General features: G+C 41.2%; 1 protein-coding gene and 1 pseudogene across 1 annotated transcript; both read right to left on the bottom strand.

Moving 5' to 3' along the window:
* Nucleotides 1–1,009: 1,009 nt before the first annotated feature.
* On the bottom strand, nucleotides 1,010–1,991 carry LOC113904631 (annotated as a pseudogene).
* Nucleotides 1,992–2,417: 426 nt separating this feature from the next.
* Nucleotides 2,418–13,568, bottom strand: LOC113905990 (olfactory receptor 5B2-like). The gene is made up of 6 exons (XM_027564023.1): nucleotides 12,666–13,568; nucleotides 10,634–10,645; nucleotides 8,648–8,728; nucleotides 3,696–3,878; nucleotides 3,031–3,147; nucleotides 2,418–2,570 (listed from the first exon to the last, which is right to left on the bottom strand). Exons 1-6 carry the CDS (start codon nucleotides 13,566–13,568, stop codon nucleotides 2,418–2,420), a joined length of 1,449 nt encoding a protein of 482 aa, XP_027419824.1.
* Between the last annotated feature and the right edge of the window lie 5,176 nt (nucleotides 13,569–18,744).

The raw sequence follows: 18,744 nt of genomic DNA, 5'->3' as shown, positions 1-18,744 counted from the left end.
CCTGATGCTGGGAAAGATTGAAGGCAGGAGGAGAAGGGGATGTGAGAGGATGAGATGGTTGAGTGGCATCACCAACTCAATAGACATGAGTTTGAGCAAGCCCCAGGAGTTGGCGATGAGCAGGGAAGTGTGGCATGATGCAGTCCATGGGGTTGCAAGGCATCAGACACAGCTGAGCGACTGAACTGAACTGATGAATACATACAAGCCACGTGTGTGTATACTTCCTACCTCTGCAGAAAGAGGGTCTAGAATTGAAACTCTAATATAAGAAGCATATTCAGCATCAAAATCTTGTGTTTAAGGGACTTCTCTGGTGGTCCAGTGGTTAAGAATCTGCCTTACAATGCAGGGGATGTGGGTTCAATCCATGGTCAGGGACCTAAATCCCAAATGCCACAGGACAACTAAACCCACATGCCACAACTACCAATCCCGAAAGATCCAGAGCGCTGCAACTAAGATCCACAACTAAGCCACATAAGTAAGTAAATATTTAAAAAAAAATCTCGGGTTTTAAATACTTTTCATTTTCTCCATTTTTCTTACACTCTGGCTACATTATCCTTTGAAGATTGTAAAAATGAGCATGTTGGTTCTATCAAATGACTCAGTCAAGATGGAAATATTAATGTATTTAAGATGCTCTATTTATCTCTTGATAATATGTGCTCCCCCAAATGGTATACTTGTATTTAATAGTACAACATTTTATTTTCAAATTTAACATTTAAATTAAATGGTAAGTTAAGAGTTTAGCATTTAACCAAAGAAATAGAAATCTATTATACATGTATGTATATTCTAATACATGAATTAAATATTTTAGTTAAAAACGCATGCAGGATAAATGAATAAACCAATGTCCTTAATAAGGTTTTAAATTAGTCAGAGACAAGACATCTTAGCCATTCTTATTAGGTATTATATTTCTGGACATAGTGTTTCTTTTTTTTTTTCAGGACAAGAGACCTTTTATTGGTCAGGATATCATTTTACATTGTTGAAATCATAATCCTAGAGACAATTTTGCCTCTACAACAAGCTTCATAAATGCACTCTTGACCTCCCTGTTTCTCAGGCTGTAGACCACAGGGTTCAGCAATGGAATGATCATAGCATAGAACACAGAGGCCGTTTTGTCCGTGTCCATGGAGTGACTGGAGCTGGGCTGTGAGTACATGAAGATAATCGTTCCACAGTAGATGGATATGGCAGTGAAGTGGGAAGCACAGGTGGACAAAGCCTTCTGGTGCCCTGCAGATGACGGCATCTTTAGGATGGTGATAAACATGAATATATAGGATATCAAGGTAACCAGGAGAGCAAAAAAGACATTGATGCTCACTACATAAACTAGAACCGGTTCACTAACACGTCTATCAGAACGAGAGAGAAGCATGACGGCTGGAACATCACAGAAAAAGTGACGGGCCACACTGAACGTATAGAAGGAGAGACTGAAGGTGTCTCCAGTGGGTGTCTCCAGAAGGTGTCTCCAGAGCCTCCAGTAGGCTCCAGAGTCTACAGGCTCCAGGAGCCTGTAGCCAGACATAGGAGCCTGTAGCCAGGCTAGCGCACACACTTCTTGTCATGATGGTGGTGCAATGTAGGGGTTTGCACACAGCTGCATAGCGATCATAGGCCATTGAGGCCAAAAGGTAACTTTGCACAGTGGCAAAGGCTGCAAAAAAGAACATCTGAGCAGCACGCGTGTCATAGGAGATGACTTTGTCTCCTGGAATGAATCCAGCTGGGACTGTGGGAGTGACAGCTGAAGGGTAACAAACGTCCACCAGAGACAGGTTATGAGGAAAAAGTACACGGGCGTGTGGAGACGAGAGTCCAGGAGAATCAACGTGACGGTGCCCAAGTTCCCAATCAGAGTGGTGAGGTAGATGAGGGTGAACGTTACAAAGAGCGGAACTTGTAGCTCTGGGTCCCTGGTTAGTCCCAGGAGAAGAAACTGTCACTCCTGTCGTATTCTTCATCATGAAGAGGACTGCAAAGCGCTCTGTGGCTATGAGAAAACGGAAGCAGTGACAGACAAAGAAACTTCAGTTGAAAAGTGTACATGCAATATTTCATTACAGTATTACTTTATTACAGTGATAGCCTGTATTTCAATATACTCCAGATAAAGATGCTCTTGTCAACAAGACTTAGTCCGTTCATTCCATAGAGATTTACATGCTGTTGAATCTGACGGGTCTTCACAGATAATCTCCTCAATTTTTAAAGTGTATGAGTTTGTAAGCTGAGATACAGAAAATTAACTTGCTAGGGGCTTCCCTGGTGGCTCCGTGGTAAAGAGTCCACCTGCCAACACAGGAGACACGGCTTCTATTCCTGGTGCAGGCGGATCCCACATGCTGCGGGCAGCTAAGCCCACGCACCACAACTACTCAGCCTGTGCTCTACGGCCCAGGAGCCAAACTACTGGGCCCAGGCGCTGCAGCTATGAGCCTGTGCACGCTGTGGCCTGGGCTCACAAGAGAAGCCATCACAGCAAGAAGCTCGTGGGCCCCAGCTAGAGGGTAACCCCTGCTCTCCACAACCAGGGAAAGCCCCTGCAGCAATGAAGACCCAGCACAGCCCAAAGTATAAATATCAAATAAAAACTTTAAAAAAGAAAACTAACTTGATCAACAACTAGTCCAGAATAAATACATCTGCCAACTCACTCTTTCCCAAGCCCAGTAAAAGCCTACCTTGCACGTTGTTCCTCTGTCAGGAACTTCTGTAGACACCTCTTTTGTTGTGGTCCTGCAGTCACCAAGTTGTGTCTGACTCTAAATATATATTAATTATATCCCTTCAAGAACATCATATCTTGATATGATATTGCCTTCATTTAATTTATAATGCATAAGAGGTTGAGTAATCTTGTCTATTTTTAAATGAGTGTTAATTAACAAGGCATGCTTTGGACCGAAGGCAATCTCTGAACCCACACGGAGTGGTTCCAGAAATAATGGTCTTTATTGTGTTTAAATCAAACTGAGTTTAACTCCGTTCCTGGTTACTCACTGCCTTCATCGGTCTGAACTCAGTGTTTGATGTTTCAGAGAAGTAACCGAGAAGTGCTGCACAGCGCGTGTGATGAGATAACCGGAGAGGTAGGGGCTGTACGATCAGCAGGCAGCTCTGAGGGGAAGACAGAGCATTATGCGTGGAGCTGAGGGTCGGAGACGAGGTAGATGTGACCCCAGCCTTTTACTACCTGGGAGTAACTCTAACCTAACTCACCTGAAGCTCGTATTTCCATCTGCAAAATTAGGGCCATTATGACCCTACTTTATAGTATTGTTGTGAAAATTACATAAAGTAATACATTTAAAAAATAAAATTCTGGATGGTTAGCACAGTCTAAGAGTAATAGTCATTATACTGTTATGAGGATTGGATGCTCATCGATATGTTGGTTTGTGAAAATTGGGTGGTGACCTCGAGGGCTTCAGGAATGCACAAGTTCTAGCCTTACAGCCTTCCCCCTCAATTTGCCTGTTTTCACACACAAGGGCTGCTGAGATTGTTCTGTTTTCGCCAGTGTTTCTCTGCTATTCTTGCTTTGCAGATATGATTGACTGTTTCAGTAATCACATGTGACCCATTCTTTTGCTTAATTTCTTCCTCGAGATACATACCTTATTTGAAACAGTCCCTTTTTAAAACCTCATTCTTTCTCTTATTACTGTCGTCTCAAAGCAGAACCACAGGGATCTAGCATGGAAATCCCTTGTTTGCGGGCCGTCTTCATTCTCTGGAGCTGCTGTTACTGACTCCAAGCTCGCTCTGCTCATCAGACGACAGGGGGATGAATCTGAGAGAAGAGGTGTTGAGGCAAGGAATATGACTTGATTCGGAAAGCCAGCTGACTGAGAAGACAGCAAACAAATGTCTCAAAATAATCATCTTACTGGGGGGCTTGGATGCCAAGTTCTTTCATAGATCAGAGATGGTGGAGAGGTGAGGAAGCAAACTAAGGAGGCCGTTAATCTAGGCCGTTAATCTTGTAAATACCTCCTAGAATGGCAAGCCCCGGGCAGGGGATGTGTTAATTTCTTCCTTCTTGCCATCCACAGGTGGACAGGGTTCTCAACAAAGGCACCTCAGTTTGAGTCTGGCAGAGGGGCAGGGTTCTCTGAGGCAGGCCTTGATGTGCGATTATACTAATAAAAGCAACACAGACAAGTCAAAGAAACAGTTTCATCTTCTTCCCCTCAACACTATTCTGGTGGCAAGCACCATGTTGTAAAATACTTCATTAGAATCTCTTCTGCTGCAGGGACAGTATTTTAAATACTTTGAATTGGACGCCTTTGAAAGGACATCTATCTTATGCTAACTATTAACAAAGGTATGACCTAAATCAAATCCCTTATGATTGTACGTGGAAGTGACAAATAGACTCAAGGGATTAGATTTGATAGAGTGCCTGAAGAACTATGGACAGAGGTTTGTGACATTGTACAGGAGACAGGGATCAAGACCATCCCCACAGAAAAGAAATGCAAAAAAGCCAAATGGCTGTCTGAGGAGGCCTTACAAATAGTTGAGAAAAGAGAAGCAAAAGGCAAAAAAGAAAAGGAAAGATATACCCATTTGAATGCAGAGTTTCAAAGAACATCAAGGAGAGATAAGAAAGCTGTCCTCAGTGATCAGTGCAAAGAAATACAATAGAATGGGAAAGGTTAGAGATCTCTTCAAGAAAATTAGAGATACCAAGGGAACATTTCATGCAAAGATGGGCTCAGTAAAGGACAGAAATGGTATGGACCTAACAGAAGCAGAAGATAATACGAAAAAGTATTATACAGAATATACAGAAGAACTATACAAAAAAGATCTTCATGACTCAGATAATCATGATGGTGTGATCACTCACCTAGAGCCAGACATCCCAGAATGTGAAGTCAAGTGGGCTTTAAGAAGCATCACTATGAACAAAGCAAGTGGAGATAATGGAATTCCAGTCAAGCCACTTCAAATCCTACAAGATGATGCTGTGAAAGTGCTGCACTCAATATACCAGCAAATCTGGAAAACTCAGCAGTGACCACAGGACTGGAAAAGGTCAGTTTTCATTTCAACCCCAAAGAAAGACAATGCCAAAGAATGTTCAAACTACCACACAATTGCACTCATCTCACATGTTAGTAAAGTAATGCTCAAAATTCTCGAAACCAGGCTTCAACAGTACATGAACTGTGAATTTCCAGATGTTCAAACTGGATTTAGAAAAGGCAGAGGAACCAGAGATCAAATTGCCAACATTTGTTGGATCATGGAAAAAGCAAGAGAGTTCCAGAAAAACATCTATTTCTGCTTTATTGACTATGCCAAAGCCTTTGACTGTGTGGATCACCACTAACTGTGGAAAATTCTGAAAGAGATGGGAATACCAGACCACCTTACCTAACTCCTGAGAAATCTGTATGCAGGTCAAGAAGCAACAGTTAGAACTAGACATGGAACAACAGACTGTTTTCAAATAGGGAAATAAGTACATCAAGGCTGTATATTGTCACCCTGCTTATTTAACATATACGCAGAGTACATCATGAGAAACGCTGGGCTGGATGAAGCTCAAGCTGGAATCAAGATTGCTGGGAGAAATATCAATAGCCTCAGGTATTCAGATGACACCACCCTTATGGCAGAAAGCGAAGGAGAACTAAAGAGCCTCTTGATGAAAGTAAAAGAGGAGAGTGAAAAAGTTGGCTTAAAGCTCAGCATTCAGAAAACTAAGATCATGGCATCTGGTCCCATCACTTCATGGCAAATAGATGGGGAAACGATGGAAACAGTGAGTGACTTTATTTTTGGGGCCTCCAAAATCACTGCAGATGGTGACTGCAGCCATGAAGTTAAAAGACGTTTGCTCCTTGGAAGTAAAGCTATGACCAACCTAGATAGCATATTAAAAAGCAGACACATTACTTTGCCAACAATGTCCGTCTAGTCAAAGCTATGGGTTTTCCAGTAGTCATGCGAGAGTTGGATGTGAGAGTTGCACTATAAAGAAAGCTGAGCGCCGAAGAATTGATGCTTTTGAAATGTGGTGTTGGAGAAGACTCTTGAGAGTCCCTTGGACAGCAAGGAGATCCAACCAGTCCATCCTAAAGGAAATCAATCCTGAATATTCACTGGAAGGACTGATGCTGAAGCTGAAACTCCAATACTTTGGCCACCTGACGCAAAGAACTGACTCATTGGAAAAGACCCTGATGCTGGGAAAGATGGAAGGTGGGAGGAGAAGGGGGCGACAGAGGATGAGATGGCTGGATGGCATCACTGACTCAATGGACATGAGTCTGAGTAAGCTCCGGGAGTTGGTGATGGACAAGGATGTGTAGCGTGCTGCAGTCCATGGGGTCATAAAGAGTCAGACAGGACTGAGCAACTGAACTGAATTGAACATTTTCGTCCTAAAACTTTTGCAACTTCATTTTACGAGCCTGTACCTTGAAGATATTATGTTTACCAGCCCAAACACACATGACCACTTTTAGCATATACTATGTTCTGCTACCAACCAGTTCTTTATAGATAAACGAGTGGTGTGTGTGTGTGTGTGTGTGTGTGTGTGTGTGTGGTGTGTGTGTGTAAGGTAAGTAGCATTATGATTTCTACTTTACCATTAGGAAATTAAAGACTTAAGAAGTTATGTGTTGCTCTAAAATTGCACAGCTAGTATGAGAGTCAAGATTCAAGAGTTAAATCCACTTTTGGTCAAATTAAAAGTCTATGCTTTTAGCCATTCACTGCTTACATGTGTACACATTCTAGTAATAATAAGCATGAAATTATGAAGAAAAGGTCAAAATGCAGTTTGGATTTTGTTAATTCCTATTAGACACTTTCATGTTGCTATTGTCTCAGTGAACTCCGGGAGTTGGTGATGGACAGGGAGGCCTGGTGTGCTGTGATTCATGGGGTCGCAAAGAGTCGGACACGACTGAGTGACTGATCTGATCTGATTGTTGTTTAGTCGCTAAGATGTGTTCAAGTCTTTATGCCCTCCAGGCTCCTCTGTCCATGGGATTTCAGGCAAGAACACTGAAGTGGGTTGCCATTTCCTTCAGGGATCTTCCTGACCCAGAGATTGAACCCACTTCTCCTGCATTGGCAGGTAGCTTCTTTTTTAAAAAATTAAAATTAAAATTATTTTTTATTGAAGGATAATTGCTTTACAGAATTTTGTTGTTTTCTGTCAAACCTCAACGTGAATCAGCCATAGGTATACATGTATCCCCTCCCTTTTGAACCTCCCTCCCATCTCCCTCCCCACCCGACCCCTCTAGGTTGACACCGAGCCCCTGTTAGAGTTTCCTGAGCCATACAGCAAATTCCCGTTGGCTATCTGTTTTACATATGGTAATGTAAGTTTCCATGTTACTCTCTCCATGCATCTCACCCTCTCCTCCCTCTCCCCACATCCATACATCTGTTCTCTATGTCTCCTTCTCCCATTTCTCCCACTGTTCATTGCAGCACTATTTACAATAGCTAGAGCATGAAAGCAACCTAGATGCTCATTGACAGATGAATGGATAAAGAAGTTGTGGATATATACACAATGGAATATTACTCAGCCATAAGAGGAACACATCTGAGTCAGCTCTAATGAGGTGGATGAGCCTAGGACCTATTATACACGGTGAAGTGAGTCAGAAAGAGAAAGATAAATAACGCGTTCTAACACATATATAAGGAATCTAGAAAAGTGGTACTGAAGAATTCATTTGGCAGGGGGCCTGTTTACAATGAGCCACCAGGGAAGCCCAGGTACTGTTACAGTTCAAGTGTAACCAGGAAGGGTTAATTTTGATTTTACACTGGATCTGCTTCTGTGACTTTAACCCCTATTTTGCTACTTTTGTTATTACAGACATGCACAATGGCCTGCCCCAGAGAGAAATCCTGATCCGGCCGCCCGTGAAGGGTGCCACACTCTTGAGGCCTTCGTGTCCCAAGGTGCGGTGACGGTGCCCCTCACGTGCTGCTAACTGTCTTGGCCCCAGAATTCACTTTGGGAGGCCAGAATCACAGATAGATGTGGCATCCTTGTTAGCCGATATGGCAGGCGATGTTCCATTTCACGCCAGCGATGAAATGACTTAAGGAAGTGAAGTGAACGCGTCCCCCTACCTGAGGCTTGCCAGTCTAGGAGATATTTGCAGGAATTAAACAGTCTTTTTACTTTGTTTCCTCACCTCCCCTTTGCCCCCCAAATCTCTGATCCGTAAAAGAACCTGGCCCCCAAGCCCCCGACAAGATGATTACTTTGAGACACTAGCTTGCGGTCTTCTCCACCAGCCAGCTTCCAAATAAGGTCCCTTCCTGGTCCCAGCACCTCATCTCAGATTCACTGACTTTTCTCGCGGCAAGCCAAGCAAGCTTGGACTCAGTAACGTGCGGATTTTTTTACCTCTGCTTTTTTTGTTCATTTGTTAGTATTGATTTGTTTCTTACCTCTATTGAGCAGCCAATATTTGATGAACAAGATGAAATTACCATTAAATCAATCAGAGAATCTACCTAGGTTTTTTTTCTGTTCATGTCTTTTGGAAAGCAGGATGGGGTTTCCTGGGTATCAGTAAACTCTACTGATGGAAGTTTGACGTTTGCATCCCAGTCTTACCTCGATATCAGCTGTAGAATGATGCAGAAATACTGTCAGAGGAGTTCTCCTTCCAATAATGGTCTTATGATTCCAAAGTCTCTAAGGCAGGAAAATGGAAGAAAGAATATTAACATAGTTTAATTCCTGAACTTCCTATGCATTCTTTCTGTCTCCTTATCTCCTGGTCCTTTGAACAATAAACTTCGTAAGATTACCTCTGTCATATAATTCACAGAATTGTTTCTGTAAATAACAAATCCCAATAAGAGATTATCCTTTAAGCGCCAGTCAATTTCATTTTTATTTGGGGTGTTTCCCTGACTATGGGTACAGGTACATATAAAATTCTGGGGTAAAGCTTCTGTGTACTGACAAGTATGAATAGTCAGATGAATAAATGATGGCTGTATGGGTTCAGCATGCAGAGCCGTCCCTCTAAAATGAGGTCACATTGATACCGGGATTTCAAAGGCTGATGCTGGGGGACATGGAGGGTGTTATAGAGACGCAGAGCTCTCCAGGAATTTCCCTTGTGGGCACATCTACAGTTTCTCACCCTACTTTCCCAGGAAAGGCGCAATTAAACTGTCTGTGGGGACCATTCTGATTATTTCCTTTGTACACACATATTTTTTACTACTCATTTTTTTCTTGTTATTTTGGTCAATTTATTATGAACATATAACTTACATACAGTAATATCCAAAATTTTAGTGTACAGTTCTAAGACTTTTGTCAAATTTACTGTCAAAGAACCACTATCACCTGAATAAATTCCTATAAACTTCTTTGGATAAACACATTTTCCTATCCAGTGCCCCTGACAATCAGAGAATTTTGCCTTTGCAACAATGTCCTTCACTGCAATCCCGGAATACATACTCTGAGTTGGTAATCTTTCACTTAGCATTTGAGAGTCACTCTTGTTATTACGTGTGTCATAACGGAAGCTTTATTGCAGAATCATACTCTGCACAATGGACATTACAGGTTCATCCTGCTTCGTAGCTGAGGAACATTTGTGTTGGTTCAAGGGTCTGGTGATTACAAATAAAACTGATATAAACATTTGCCTAAGATATTTGAACACAAGCATTCACATCATTTGGATAAATATCTAGGAGATGGGTTGCTTGATCATAGGGTGACTATGTGTTTATTTAAATGAAACGTTGCTAAGATATTTTCCGAAGTGTTCTACTATTTCAATTTCTTACCAGCAATGCATCAAAATTATTTTACATTTTTACCATCATTTGGTATTTGTTTTTAGATTTAAATTTATGTCATGTCATTTTTCCAAGGTATTATAATATCATTTACCATATTCACTCTGCTGTATATCACGTTCTCATGGCTCCTGCGTTTCATCACGGAAGTTTGTGCCTCTCATTCCCTTCACCTCTTTTGCAGCCTTACCCCACCCCACGGGCAGCCATCAGTTATTTCTCTATGAGTTTGTTTTCATTTTGTGCTGTTTGTGTTTTAGATTCTCATAATGGTCAGAATGACCACCTTCAAAAAATCTGGAGAGGATGGGGAGAAAACGGGATCCTCCTACACTGTCAGTGGGAATGTAAATTCGTACACCACAGAGAGCAGTATGGAGGTTCCTCAGAAAGCTAAACGTAGAACCAGCACATGATCCAGCAATCCCACTCCCGGGCACATTTCAGAGAAAACAATAGTTCAAAAAGATACACGCACTCCAGTGTTCACTGAGATAGTATTTACAGCAGCCAGGACATGGCGACAACCTAAATGTCCATTGACAGATGAATGGATAAAGAAGATGTGGTAGGTATATACAGAGGAATATTTCTCAGTCATCAAAAAAGAATGAAATGATGTCATCTGCAGAAACATGGCTGGACCTAGAGATTGTTGCACGAAGTGAAGTAAGTCAAACAGAGAAAGATATATGTGGAGTCTTATTCCACTCACGTGTGGAATCTTAAGAAATGATGATACCAATGAACTTATTTACAACACAGACTCACAAACTTTGAAAACAAACTTAACGTTATCAGAATGTAAAGGTGAAGTGGTGGAACAAATTAGGGGCTTGGGATTAATACCCACACACTACTATGCATGGGGCTTCCCAGGCAGTGCTGGAAGTAAGGGACCTGCCCGCCAGTGCAGGAGACGCAGGAGACGCAGGTTCCATCCCTGGGTGGGGAAGGGCCCCTGGAGGGCATGGCAACCACTCCAGTATTCTCGCCTGGAGAATCACGTGGACAGAGGAACCTGGAGGGTTACAGTCCACGGGGCCACAGAGAGTCAGACACGACTGAAACAGCTTAGTATGAACGCACTAGAATATGTGAAGCAGATAATCAACCAGGACCTATTGTGTAGCCCTGCAATTCTACTCAACATTCTGTAATAAATTATATAGGAAAACAACCTGAAAAAGAATGTGTATACACGGAATCACTTTTCTGTACACCAAAAGCTAACGCAATATTGTTAAATCAACTATGTGTGTGTTCAGTCACTCAGTCGTATTCAACTCTTTGCACATCCATGGACTGTAGCCTGCCAGGCTTCTCTGTCCATGGAATTTTCCAGGCAAGAATACTGGAGTGGGTTGTCATTTCCTCCTCCAGGGGATTTCCTCGGATCGAACCCATGTCTCCTGAACCTCCTGCATTGGCAGGCAGATTCTTTATCACAAGCTTCACATTCTAATATAAAATAAAAATTTAAATTTAAAAAGAGGAGTTTTAGGAAAATGAAAATACTCTTCATGGTATTATAATGATGCATTCAGTTCATTATACATTTGTCCAAACCATTAGCATGTAGAATACCATTAGGGTGAGCTATGGATTTGGGTTGATTATTTTATCTTATTGAAAATTGTAGTGTGAATGTGTTGTGATTCAGTCAAGAAGAAATATTAATTCAAGATGTTTATATATCTTTTAATAAAATGTGCCAAAAGAGTACATAGTTTCATTTAAAATAATGATTTTTCTCCTATTCAGAATCACAGAACAGTTATTCAACAAAAGAAATAACTACAAATAGACATAATTCTATATTTAATGTCAAATAACTGCTAAAACTACTTTTATTAAAAACTAGCCACAGTCCATTTTTTCATTTAAGAGAAGTTTTACTGGAGTATGGTTGATACAATATTTTGTTAGTTTCTGTTATACAGAAAAGTGGATCAGTTATGCATATGCATATGTCCACTTTTTATAGATTCTTTTCCTATGTAGGTCATTACAGAATGTTAAGTAGAGCTCCTGTGCTGCACAGTAAGCTCTTATTAGCTCTCTATTTTACATATAGTAGTGTGCATATGTCAGTTCCAATTGACAAGTTTATCCCTTTCTTCCCCATTCCCTCCTAGTAACCATGAGTTTGCTTTTAAAGTCTGAGAACCTGTTTCTTCTTCGTAAATAAGTCCATTTTACCACTTTTTTTTCCAATTCCACATACAAGGGATATCACATACCTGTCTTTCTCTGCCTGACTTACTTCGCTCAGCATGACAGTCTCTAGGCCCATCTGTGTTGCTGCAAAGGGCATTATTTTGTTCTTCTCGTGCCAGTCACGTTTCATTTACCTGTGACAAATTTCTCTTTCCAGTGTGTCTCTGCCCACATGAGACACATACCTGCACCTTTGTTTATGGGCTTGACTGTACCCCTGTTTTAGCATTTATGTTTGCACTGACAGGTAGTCAACCAAATGTAAGTGAAACAGTGAATAAATCAAATAGCATCAATACGTTTTGACAAGTGGGTCTTAACATTTCTAAAGCTTGCCATTAGCCATTCTCATTCAGGTTTTAGATTTTAAATGTTTTATTTTTTACTGGATGACAGATTTTTAAAGATAAAGATGTCACCTCAAATGTGTAAATTTTTTCAAGACTTTTTCAAGACTTTTCAATTTTTTCACAGACTTGAAAAGTAACGTTACATGGGGAAAGTCTGAGAGGAGTTAAGTGAGGTTACTGTGCATACTACAATGTTAAAAGTCCCAACCCTATAGATATATCTGTCTTCTCCACTACCTTCTTGAATGCACTCTTGACCTCCTTGTTCCTCAGGCTGTAGACCACAGGATTCAGCATGGGGATGACCATGGCGTAAAACACAGATGCCACCTTGTCTGTGTCCATGGAGTGCCTGGAGCTGGGCTGTAAGTACATGAAGATAACGGTCCCATAGAAGATGGAGACGGCAGTGAAGTGGGAAGCGCAGGTGGACAGCGCCTTTTGGTGACCCTGAGCTGAGTGCATCTTCAAGATGTTTACAAATATGAACAGGTAGGAAATCAGTATAACCAGAAGAGCAAAAGAGACATTAAAGCTCGACATAAAAACAAGAACTACTTCACTAACGTGTTTTTCAGAGCAAGAGAGAGCCAGGACAGCTGGAACATCACAGAAGAAATGATGGACCGTGTTGGACTTACAGAAAGTAAGACTGAATATGTCTCCAACATGGAAGCAGGCATTTAGAAACCCACAGATGTAGGAGCCTATGGCAAGATGTGCACACACACTTGTCGTCATAGTTGTGGTATAATGCAGAGGTCTGCACACGGCTGCATAGCGATCATAGGCCATTGAAGCCAAAAGGTAATTTTCCACAGTAGCAAAGGCGACGAAGAAGAACATCTGAGCAGCACATGCATTGTAGGAGATGAACTTGTCTCCTATAAGTAACCCAGCCACGGCTTTCGGAGTGACAGCCGAGGAGTAGCCAAAGTCCACCAGAGACAGGTTACTGAGGAAAAAGAACATAGGTGTGTGCAGATGAGAGCCCAGGAGAATCAGTGTGATCATTCCCAGGTTTCCGACCAGAGTGACGAGGTAAATGAGAGTGAGCATGATACAGAGGAGGCTCCGCAGCTCGGAGGCACTGGATAGTCCGAGGAGGATGAACCCAGTCACTTCCGCGATGTTTTCCATTAGTGCTATTTGGGAACCATGAGATGTCCTGGAGCAACGAGAAATAAAGGGAAAAGTGACCCCCAAAATAATAAATTGTAATGAAATGGAAGTGCCCAATTAGCTTGTACATTATGTCATTAATAACTTGTACTTCAAAATTATCTTGATTTCATGCTAAGAGCTTTACATTTAAGTTTGTGCATGTGGCCGCTAGTGGTAAAGAACCCGCCTACCCATGCAGGAGACATAAGAGGTGTGGGTTTGATCCCTAGGTCGGGAAGATCCCCTGGAGTAGGAAATGGCAACCCATTCCAGTGTTCTTGCCTGGAGGGCAAGAAGCCTGGCGGGCTACAGTCTGTAGGCTTGCAAAGAGTCGAACACAACTGAAGCAATTTAGCATGCACACAAGTGTGTGTATGTGTGTGTATATGTATGTGTGTGTGTATATATACGTGTATGTACGGTGGGTAGTGTTATCACGTTTATTTTACCGTTGCAAGAATTAGAGATTTGAGAAGTTATGTGATATTCTACAATTTCATTGTACGAAGAAATTTCGGGGTTCAAGATTGAAATCCAGTTTTAATATAATAAAAAATATGTGTGCGTTTATATACTCCATTGTCAGCATATTTAAAGGTGCCTGTAATAATAAGGATGAGGTTATGGGGAAAAGGTTACACTGCAGTTTGATCTTGCTAGGGATGCTTTTGTTTTAAACCTCCAATGGGAGACCAGCTGAAATTAACGCCTACACAATCAAAGTATCATTTATCTTATTTTTTTAACTTCTCTTTATTCAGGGCTTCCGTGGTAGCTCAGTTGGTAAAGAATACACCTGCAATGCAGGAGACCCCTGTTTGATTCCTGGGTTGGGAAAATCCCCTGGAGAAGGGACAGGCTACCCACTCCAGTATTCTGGCCTGGAGAATTCCATGGACTGTATAGTCCATGGGGTCACAAAGAGTTGGACACAACTGAGTGACTTTCAATTTCACTTATTCAGGAAGCAGCAGGATTCATAATTATCACCAAATCCCTTACTAACCAAAGTTTTGACATTTATACTCCAGGTTCTACTTACTATTATAAAAATAATCAAAGCATCTTCTCCTGTACTCTAATAATCCATCATATGCATAGTCTCCTCAAGGCTTTTACATGGATTGTACTTTTTACTAAAAATCCCTGGGTTAGGAACATCCCTTGGAAAAGGAGATGGCAACCACTTGAAAAATTCCTTGGACAGAGGAGCCTGGCAGGTTATAGTCCATGGCGTTGCAAAGCGTCAAACATGACTGAGAGACTGAGCACACACACGTTGATATACGTGGAATACAGTAGCTTACCTTGATCCTTGACAAGAAGAGACAATCAATTTTGAATAGTGAGTGTGAAGTGAGAAATTCAGCCATAAAATAGTTCATCAGTAATGAAAGAGGGTAGTGGTCAAAAGGTTCCGAATTCTCTAAAGCAGAGAAATACGGAGGAAAAAGACTAACAAAGACAGAGGAGCCTGGGTTCAAATTTCAAATCCATGATTGATTCTTATTGTGCCTTGGAAGGAGTCATTTAGCCTCTCCTTATTTGTAGGATAAACATAATAAAATAACTTCTCTTACATAATTTACAGACCTAGTCACTGTAAATAGCAAATAAGAGAAGGTTGTCATAATTTTTACATAGAGGTAGTTTTCTCGGCCATGGTTGTAGGCTCATAGCAAATCCTCAGGTAGTAGGGAGACCTGTGTGCAACGACGATGATTAACATTTGGGTGAGTATACAATGACCAAGGAGCTTGGCATGCAGTCAGGCCCCTCTAAAACGATGTTGCGTGGAGTGTTGGTATTTCAGACGTGGGTGCAAGGGAACCAGGAGTGAATTATAGAGACATGGAGCTCTCGGGGATGCCCCCATGGGACCATCTACAGCTCCTCACCCCACCTTCCCAGGGAAGAAGCAATTGAACACCCTGTGGGGACGTTATTGCATATGAGTGTGCATGCATGTTTGTATTACTTGTTCTTTCCTCTTGAGTTTTTCTAAATACATAATTCACAAATATTAAAATATACTGTTTTTGTATATAGTTTTTAAAATTTGGCCTAATGTATATGGTTATGTGTTACTGCAATCAAGATATAAAACCGTTCTATCATGTAGACAAACCTGTGGTTCTTTCTGATCCACTCCTTCTCCTACCTGTGGCCCCTAGAAACCTCACAAATGCCTTGTGTACAAACTTTGCCTTTGCAAGAATATCCTTAATTAGAATTCTAGCATATCTGGTCTTTGAGTCTTGTTTCTTTCACTTACTATAATGCAATTAACATCCATCAGTGCTGTTAACTTGACTATCAGTGGAATTTTTTGAATAGTATTCCATTTTCATCAGCTCCTTGTTGGTGTGTGTATGCATGCTAAGTTGCTTCACTCATGTCTGACTTTTTGCAACCCTACAGATTGTAGCTTCCCAGGCTCCTCTGTCCATGGAATTTTCCAGGCAAGAATACTGAAAGGGATTACTATTTCCTATTCCAGGGGATGTTTCCAACCCCGGGGTCAAATTCTTGCAACTCTTGCGTTGGCAGTCGGGTTCTTTACCAGTAGTGCCAGAGACATTACATTGGTTCTAGTGTTTAGGGATTACAAATAAAGAGAAATAAAAAATAGATTAAGACAAATAAAAATGAAAACGCTACATATCAAATATTGAATAGTTAACAAAAACAGTGTTCATAGAGATCCTTACAGCTGTGAGTGTTTATTTCAGGAATGAGTAAAGATCTCAAGGGAAAAGAAGTGCTCACTAAAACCAAAATTTAAAGAAAGCAGGAAATAGTACAGATTCGAGTAGAGATAAGGAAAACAGACAATAAAAATATGTAATCTGCAATAGAAGCCATATGAAACTAATAAACCCGTACCCAGTTTTCTCCATATCCTGTATTACTTATTTACTAAAATGTAAAAAATAACTGTTGCGTGTATTTGAGTGCAACATGATGTTTCGATGTACATGTACACAGTGAAATGATTGTTGCTGTCAATGTAATCGACATAAACATTTTTTCACACAGTTACTTGGTTTTCTATGTGTGTATTTCAGAGCATTATTTACAATAGCCAAGCTAAGGAAACAGTCTAAGTGTCTCTGAAGGATACATGGATAAAGAAATTGTGGGACAACCCAGAGGGATGGTACGGGGAGGGAGGAGGGAGGAGGGTTCAGGATAGGGAACACATGTATACCTGTGGCGGATTCATGTTGATATATGGCAAAACCAATACAATATTGTAAAGTTAAAAAATAAAAAATAAAGCAAAAAATGTATATATATATATATATATAAAGAAATTGTGGCATATATACATGCAGTGGAGTAATATCCAGCCTTAAAAAAGGAGATACTGCCTTTTGCAACAGCATAAATAAACCTGGAGGACATTATACCAAGTGAAATAAGTCAGAACTAGAAAGAACACGGCTGCCTGATCTCACTTCTGTGTGGATCTAAGAAAACTAAATAGAAAGAAACAGGTAGTAGAATGGTGGCTCTTTCTGTTGCAGTGTTAGCCTTTTCACTTTTTATGGTGAAATGAAAATATCTCCTGCCATATCAATAAGCAAGAAATGTCACAGCCATCAGCGATTTCTGGCCTCCAAATATGACTGAGGGCTCCCCAAGCTGGGATCCCCCAGATGCCTCCACCCCTCAGGGTGATTGCCGAGGACCTGGGGAAGGCAAGAAGCAGCCATCTGCACATCCACCACCCCTTAGGGGGAGCCAGGAAACAGGAGTGGCCCCAGAGAGCGGAGGTGCATATGAAAGGAAAGAATTCACAGAGCCCAGAGGCTTGCATCTTTCTGTGCATAGAATGCTAAATTCCTTAACTTGATACCTGATCTTTGATGTTCAGGCTGCCTGCTCCCTATGTTGCAAACTTGTATACAGCCTGACTTCCTCTCCTGCCTCCTTGGAGCGGTTTTCTCAGAGCTACTGAGATGCTGTTTCCCTGGCTCGGAGGCCTAAACATTCCCACCAAATAAAATAGCTCTTTACTTTCAGGTTGTGACTATATTATATTCTTTGAAATGAGTCACTAAGTCGAGCTTACTGAACTGCAGGTGTTGTGGAACTAAGCTCCACCTCCTAGAGGGGCAATGTTCTAACAAGAGTTCTGTTAGTGAGATTTGTCTCTTCTTCCTGATTTATTAATTACTTAGTCATGTATTTTTTTAGTGTGTTCTCATACATTTGTGCCTTGGGTTGTAATCCAATCCCAGGTTATTTTTTTGCTCTAATTATTCCCGTTTTCACCATGTGAAACTTTTTCAGTTGGATCCTTTGTCTCCCTGACATAGCACGAGCCTTCTGTTCTTTGAGCATTTCTCTACTTGGTGGCACTACAGAATGCTCTAGGCATAATGCTCTTGTTTTCCCTCTTCCCCCAAACCAGAATCAATACTTAAAAACTTGGCGGCTTAAAAGAACAGAAAGTTATTCTCTCACAGTTCCAAATGCTGGGCATCCAAAGTCAGTTTCACCGTGCCAAATTAGTGGTGATCCCTTTGGAGGCTGTAGGATCGGATCCATTATTGCTTGTTCCACTTCTGCTAATTGCACCACTCCGATCTCTGTCTCCATAGCTGCACCGCCTTCCCCTCCTCTGTGAGCCAATCGCTCTCTGACTTCTTACGGGATACAGGTGATTTCCTTTAGGGCCCACATGTATAATCCAGGACAGTTGCTCAGTCTGAAACCCTTAACATAACCACAGCTGCACGGTTCCCAGCCTATACAAGTTCACATGGGAACATTCTACATGATCTTCAAAAACTGGCTATAACTCAAAAATAGCTCAACATTAAATAAAGTTTCAACAGAGAAACATCATAATAAAGACAGATGTGAACCTTATGATATACTTCACTGCCTACACGTAGCAGCATGATCGTCTTCCTACGTTCCAGTAGGATCTTACCAATGCTGAGATGGTGAAGTCTACAATCAGATAGAGACAGAAAAAGGAGCCACTGGTGCATGTTCCCTTTGAAGTTTTAGTATAGAACCGAGTTCCCTGAGGATCAAATTAAATGCATAATGATATAGAATGTATGTTATGTTTATTACTGACAGGTATTTTTATATGAATATTATGAAGCATTTCAGTTAGAAGTATAATCAGTAT

The sequence above is a fragment of the Bos indicus x Bos taurus genome, chromosome 15, assembly GCF_003369695.1.
Source record: "Bos indicus x Bos taurus breed Angus x Brahman F1 hybrid chromosome 15, Bos_hybrid_MaternalHap_v2.0, whole genome shotgun sequence".
NCBI classification, from domain to species: Eukaryota; Metazoa; Chordata; class Mammalia; order Artiodactyla; family Bovidae; genus Bos; species Bos indicus x Bos taurus.
This window is presented reverse-complemented; position numbering and strand designations above follow the sequence as displayed.

Coding starts and splice junctions, on each gene's coding strand:
- LOC113905990 (XM_027564023.1), bottom strand. CDS start 13,568: ATGGAAAACATCGCGGAAGTGACTGGGTTCATCCTCCTCGGACTATCC. Junction 3,879..8,647: donor ATTCTACAGCTGATATCGAG/GTAAGACTGGGA, acceptor CTGTCTTCTCAG/TCAGCTGGCTTTCCGAATCA. Junction 2,571..3,030: donor AGTTCAGACCGATGAAGGCA/GTGAGTAACCAG, acceptor TCATTGCTGCAG/GGGCTTTCCCTGGTTGTGGA.